This window comes from Xenopus laevis, chromosome 7L (genome assembly GCF_017654675.1).
Source record: "Xenopus laevis strain J_2021 chromosome 7L, Xenopus_laevis_v10.1, whole genome shotgun sequence".
NCBI lineage: Eukaryota > Metazoa > Chordata > Amphibia > Anura > Pipidae > Xenopus > Xenopus laevis.
The window spans coordinates 14971512-14978460 of NC_054383.1; the positions used below are offsets into that span (position 1 = coordinate 14971512).

The 6949-nt window shown below is 39.5% G+C and overlaps 1 protein-coding gene across 2 annotated transcripts; it reads left to right on the plus strand.

The window, feature by feature from the left end:
- The first annotated feature begins 9 nt into the window (after positions 1-9).
- c10orf88.L (chromosome 10 open reading frame 88 L homeolog) lies at positions 10-6949 on the plus strand. Of its 2 annotated transcripts, none has more exons than XM_018225142.2 (5): positions 10-489; positions 2430-2721; positions 3722-3928; positions 4568-4938; positions 6472-6949. In XM_018225142.2, the coding sequence occupies exons 1-5, from the start codon at positions 338-340 to the stop codon at positions 6764-6766; spliced, it is 1317 nt and encodes a 438-aa protein (XP_018080631.1). In that variant the 5' UTR covers positions 10-337; the 3' UTR covers positions 6767-6949. The 2 variants fall into 2 exon arrangements, with proteins under 2 accessions (XP_018080631.1, XP_018080632.1); XM_018225143.2 differs by having other exon boundaries at positions 4574-4938.

Sequence of the window (6949 nt, forward strand, 5' to 3'; positions counted from 1 at the left end):
TGAGGGAAACTGATTCCCCTTCCGGAAAAATGCCGGCTACTGAGGGCTGAATGGTCGCTGTTTATGGAGAATACGGAATAACTACACTAGTAGTTGCTAATATCACGGCGCCGGGTTTCTTCTACGGTTTCTCCTAAAGCCGGCTTAGCCCGCAGCGGAAACTCTCATGACTGATGACTTTGCTGCTATAAAATATACAGTTCCTTCACGGGCCAAGATCTTACAATGCCAAGCCAGTAAAGAAATGAATGACTCGCCCCTTGCTGCACTGCCGCTCGTTATTCTGATACAGGCATCGCTTGTGTAGCTTCACCCTGACGTGTATTTGTCAACAGCCATGTCTGGGCCCATGTCCTTAGATGTAAACAGAGCTCGGCCGACTCCAGTCACCTGTACAAGCTCTTGGCTGTGTCGTGAAGAACTGGCCACTGTTTTGCTCGTGTCATCGCCAGGCGACATTCCCTTTGGGGAAGATGGGGATCCCTCAATGTGAGTAGAATAAGAGTAGAGCTATGTACATACACAGTGCAGCTCATTACAAACTCTCTGGGGGGTTGTTTTAAGAATTTGGGAGGTTATTGTTTATTCTGATGACTGGGGACAGTATGAGTTTTTTTTTTTTTGGAAAGCCATATTTTTAGCACTGGAGAGTTGTATTTTGCTTTAAATGGAAATATCATTTAATCCCAATCTCTAAATAAATTCAGCGAAACCTCAATTTTATATCTCCCTAGTTTTAAAAGGGCAACTCCACACAAACACAACTTAAGGGGGTGGATCACCTTCAAGTTAAAGGGATCCTGTCATCGGAAAACATGTTTTTTTTCCAAACGCATCAGTTAATAGTGCTACTCCAGCAGAATTCTGCACTGAAATCCATTTCTCAAAAGAGCAAACAGATTTTTTTATATTCAATTTTGAAATCTGACATGGGGCTAGACATTTTGTCAATTCCCAGCTGCCCCTGGTCATGTGACTTGTACCTGCAATTTAGGAGAGAAATGCTTTCTGGCAGGCTGCTGTTTTTCCTTCTCAATGTAACTGAATGAGTCTCAGTGGGACATGGGTTTTTACAATTGAGTGTTGTTCTTAGATCTACCAGGCAGCTGTTATCTTGTGTTAGGGAGCTGCTATCTGGTTACCTTCCCATTGTTCTTTTGTTTGGCTGCTGGGGGGAAAAGGGAGGGGGTGATATCACTCCAACTTGCAGTACAGCAGTAAAGAGTGATTGAAATTTATCAGAGAACAAGTCACATGACTTGGGGCAGCTGGGAAATTGGCAATATGTCTTGCCCCATGTCAGATTTCAAAATTGAATATAAAAAAATCTGTTTGCTCTTTTGAGAAATGGATTTCAGTGCAGAATTCTGCTGGAGCAGCACTATTAACTGATTCATTTTGGAAAAAACATTTTTTTCCCATGACAGTATCCCTTTAACTTGAAGTATGTTCTATAATGGCTAATTCTCAGCAACTTTTCAATTCACCTTCATTTTTTCTTTTTAATCGCTTTTGAGTTATTTGGCTTCTTCTTCTGAATCTTTCCAGCTTTCAGACAGGGGTCACTGACCCCATCTAAGGTTGCCACCTGGCCAGTATTTTACCGGAAAAATGAAGGTTGATCCCAATGTTATTAATAGGGAAAACCGATAAATATATATATAGGAAGGCCGGTATTTTTTTTTTTATGGATGCACCGAATCCAGGATTCGGTTCTGGATTTGGCAAGGATTCTGCCTTTTTAAGCAGGATTCGGATTCGGCCGAATCCTTGTGCCTGGCCGAACCGTATCCTAATTTGCATATATAAATTAGGGTTGGGTAGGGTAATCACGTGACTTTTTTCCCACTTTTTCCTTTCCTGACCCTAATTTGCATATGCAAATTCGGATTTGGTTTGGTATTCGGGCGAATCTTTCACCGGGGATTCGGCTTGGTGCATCCCTAATTATTTTTTTTTCCAGAAAAGGAAAAGCAACTCTAACCCCATCTAAAAAACAAATGCTCTTTAAGACTACATATTTATTGTTATTGCTACTTTTTATTACTCATCTTCATATTCAGGCCTCTCCTCTTCATATTCCAGTCTCTTATTCAAATCAATGAATAGTTCCTAGGGTGATTTGGACCCTAGCAACAAATTAAGTCACAAATTGATAAATACTAAATAATAAAAGCTAAAAACAAATTGCAAATTGTCTCAGGATATCACTCTCTACATCATACTGAAAGTTAATTTAAATGTGAACAATCCATTTAAACTTTGAGACTTACAGGAATTATTTGTTTGAACAAATTTCCCTGATTTTACATTTTCCTGAATTGTACATAATTCTTTTTTCCTGGTTCCCTGAGAAATGTAAAATTGTGACAAATATACTTTGTTTTAGTTATGATTCCTGTTCTGGCAAATTTTTTTTCCTCTTTCAGGGAGGAGTGTGTGATTTTAGAAGCACCGTCATCAGAAACAAGCAGTCCATGTGAGTTGGTTTTGTGCTGCTCTGCTCAAGGGACAGAACGAATCCTGAGTCTTAACATCTGCAGCCAAGCTCGCACTATAGAGGTTTACAGGGTATCGCAGGAAGGACAAGAGGAGGAATATTTGGGGACTGACAGAGCAAGTAAAACGTACACGGTTGCAAGTTCTGGAGAGGATGGTTCTATAACCCTGTATGAGACTCATCTCACGTTGGATTTCCCTGTAGCATCTTGCAAAGTCAAGGTATCAAAAATTGCTTAACTAGATTATCATTCTCTATGTATAAAGCACCAACAGTTTTCCATTGCAAATAGAAAAAATCTGCTAACTCAGTTTGATCCAAATGGTGGATATAGGCCAGTGGCACACGACTGCTTTGTTTTGCATGATTCTCTCTGCGATTAAAAAAATCTGCAGCTCATTCTTTATTTCTTTCTTTCACTTGAGCCTAAGATATTTCTGGGAGAAAGAAAAATGCTGAGACTCTTTATTCTCAAAGTGTATGTGCTTTTGTTCTCTACCAATTAATCCACTTCCCTATGTTTATCTGACTGATTCAAATAAGAGAGAATGTAAACTACTTTTACTTAAAGGGATACATGTGAAAAAATGTTTTTTCAAAATGCATCAGTTAATAGTGCTGCTCCAGTAGAATTATGCACTGAAAAAAATGATTTTTTTTTTTTTTTTTAGATTTATTTTTGAAATCTGACATGGGGCTAGATATATTGTCAGTTTCCCAGCTGCCCCCAGTCATGACTTGTGCTCTGATAAACTTCAGTCACTCTTTACTGCTGTACTGCAAGTTTGAGTGATATCACCCCTTCCTCCCCCCCCCCCCGCAGCCTAACAACAGAACAATGGGAAGGTAACTAGATAGCTGCTCCCTAACACAAGATAACATCTCCCTGGTAGATCTAAGAACAACACTCAATAGTAAAATCCAGGTCCCACTGTGACACATTCAGTTACATTGAGTAGGAGAAACACCAGCCTGCCAGAAAGCATTTCTCTCCTAAAGTGCTGGCTCTTTCTGAAAGTACATGACCAGGCAAAATGACCTGAGATGCACCTACACACCAATATTACAACTAAATATAAATACACTTGCTGGTTCAGAAATGAAATGTTATATAGTAGAGGGAATTATTTGCAGTGTACAGTGTAATTTAGAAATAAAAACTACACCATATCCATCCTGACAGAATCCTTTTAAAACATCATGTTACTCTACTCTCACCAGCTCCTCTCCCTGTCTGGAAAACAACGTGTGGTCCTCTGTAGGATTTCAGTACAGATTTCTTCAGTCTCTGAAAGATGCTCTCCGGCAGCTTCTTTTTTGGGTCCTGCTATTGACCTGGACCGAGTACAGAGTATAATGGACAGCATGGGTGGGAAGCTTTCCCCTGGTGCAGAGCAACTGATGGGTATGGTGCGTGCTCAGCAGAAGGTGAGTAGACAATATGCTTCTTTGTTTCAATTCTTGAAAAATTTATGTTATGTTTAAATTTAGTTGACTTAAGGCAGTGATCCCCAACCAGTAGCTCGCGAGCAACATGTTGCTCTCCAACCCCTTGGATGTTGCTCTCAGGGTCCTCAAAGGTGCTTATTTTTGAATTCCGAGCTTGAAAGCAAGTTTTAATTGCATAAAAACGAAGTATAGTGCCAAGTAAAGCCTCTTGTAGGCTGCCAGTCCACATAGGGGCAACCAAATAGCCAATCACAGCCCTTATTTGGCACCCTAAGGGACTTTTTCATGCTTGTGTTGCTCCCCAACTCTTTTTACATTTGAATGTGGCTCACAGGTAAAAAACGTTGGGGACCCCTGACTTAAGGTATGGAGATCCAAATTATGGAAAGATCCCTCATCCGGAAACCTCCAGGTCCTGAATGTTGTGGATAACAGATCCCATACCTGTTTCCTGAATAGCTGCAATGGGCGAAGAGTGATTTTGAAAGATCTCCCTGTGCTGCTGATGCCTAGATATTGTGTTTGTAAAATCTAGCAATGAATCGCATACTATAGGTCGATCACATTTTCATTGATATTTGGTTACAAAATATTAATTGCTGTTTTTACTTTCTTAAGCATCAGAGCCCATTTGGTGGACACTTTCTGCAGATGTTTAGCGCCTTTGACCGTGGTGTGGGTAGGAATACAAAGGGTGCTGAGCCTAAACTTCCCAACTTCGAATCCAGCAAATTGCCCAGTGCTAGTACTGAAATTGTACACACTCAAACCCCAAATCTTCCAGTATCTCAAGAACACAGACTTGATGTGGGACAACCTTCCTCGGAGGTTAAGTCAGCAATGGCCTCACTTCTGCAGAATCCATTGGGTTGTATAGGTGGGACAAGCTATGAGTCTTTGATGCCTCTCTTGCAAAGTTTTTGTTTAGACAATGTCCCTCATGCATGTGAGCAACTTCAAGACAAAGAGGAGCCTTGTGTGCCAGCAAGGTGAGTAACAATGGCATTCACTAGGCTAATGAAAGGGCCGAGCAGATATGTGTAAGTTAGAAGTCGTCTCACGTGTCTAGGGGTGGTGGAAAGACCTGTCCTCTCAGCACTTTCCCACTTCCACAAAGCCTGATGCACTTCTGAGACTCGTCTGACAAAAGCACTGTTGCAATATGAACCTATAAGAGTATGGATGCAGTAGCAACATTGTATTAAACCCCAGTTTGCTATGCACAGATTAAAATACTATGCGACAGTTTAAAAATGCGAATTTTCAAGTTTTTTTATGGTCAAAACTGACATATTCGACTAGGGAGTTATTCAAATTTGATTCAAGTTTTTCAAAAAATTAGATTTTTTGAGATTTATCATACTCTGGCTCTTTAAGAACTCGAATTCGACTATTCGCCCCCTAAAACCTGCCAAACTTCTGTTTAAGTCAATAGGAGACATCCGGGGATCAATTTGGAGTTGTTTGTAGCCTTCCTGACATTCGAGTTTTTTTAAAATTCAAATTAAATTCCTATTCACCCAAGTTTAAAAAATGTGATTTATTTTATTTTTTAAATAAATTCCGATTGGTCGAACTTCGAGTTCATGGTTTTTAAAACTCACATGAATTCGAAATTTGACCTTTGACAAAATGTGCCTCTACATGTGTTGGAACCAAATAAGCACTCGTCAGTTCTGTTTTTGGACTCCAAGTAGAACGATTATTATAAACCTTTCTCAGATATAATTCCTGGCAATTTTCTCAGATACAATTCCTTTCTCAGATTCAATTCCTGTGACTCTGTGACATTTTATTAGATTCTAAAAACCGCAAGCAGCTTTGTTTGTTTCCCTGTCGGTGACTGTGTAGAGATTTGTATTGGATTTTATTTTTGCATTTACATCCCCTTTATTGTTCCCAACTCGAGCTGCAGGGACAAGATCATGTAGCCAGATTTAAACAGAGAAACTGTGATTCTATTTGGTGGATTATTTTGCTGCAGCCACTGGTTCTGCAGAGTTGGAGAAAGTTTATATTAAACAATACAAAAACTATAAAATCCACATTAGTTTACATGACAACACAGGACCCAGTGCAGTCTGTATTCTTTGATAATTAATCAGTCTTGCTGTATCTGCTTCTAGCAGATTATTTGACTTGTGCTGTTTTGTAAATTTATGACGATTCCGGAGCAGCCCAGAACACACTGAGCATGTGCGTAGTCTTGGTCTTGCAAAGATGTTTAACAGAGTTACAAGATGGTGACCCCCTTTGAAAGCATAAATCATTTGTTTGATTAGGCTTGTGGTGCAGTAAGCTCCTGTTCATGTTTAGTATACATAATACAGCATTTCGAGCAGTATTCTATTTTAGTCTTTACTTCCCCTTTAACCTGTGCAAGAAGGTAAATCAATCGCATAACTATATATTGGATATCTGCGCCTGTTAAAGCATTGGTTGCTGCTTTCATTGATTCTATTTTACTAACGCAAATGAATCCGTTTTGTGTGGATCTTCATATGTTTTATTTTTTTTTACAGGGATGAGAAGAGCCAGAGCAACATAGAGAAAATGGTTTGTGTGCGCATGGAGCAAATGGAGAGAACTCTCTTGGACCATATTGATAACAAGATGGAAAGCCTGCAGCAGCATTTGGATGCTAGACTTGATCTTTTAATGAATGTCTTAAAGAGTAAATGCACCGTTTCCCTGTCATACCCTGGAAGCGTTGGAAATATACTTCCTAATGGGCAGCCAGAATCCAATGGGAAAGATAACTGTAGCTGCAACGGTATTTGTGATCATCACACATCTGACATTTCCGGTGTTTCATAGGAATAAAACTGGCCTTTCCCTACACTTTCCTAGTGTAATTAAATGGTCATTCTGAAAGGACCAAAATTAAAGGAAAATGTACTGGTTCCCAAGGCACATGTCACAAATATTCCAAAAAATTGCTGTAACATTATTCAAAATCCATAATTTATTCAAAGATGTATATTAAAAACCATTTCCGCA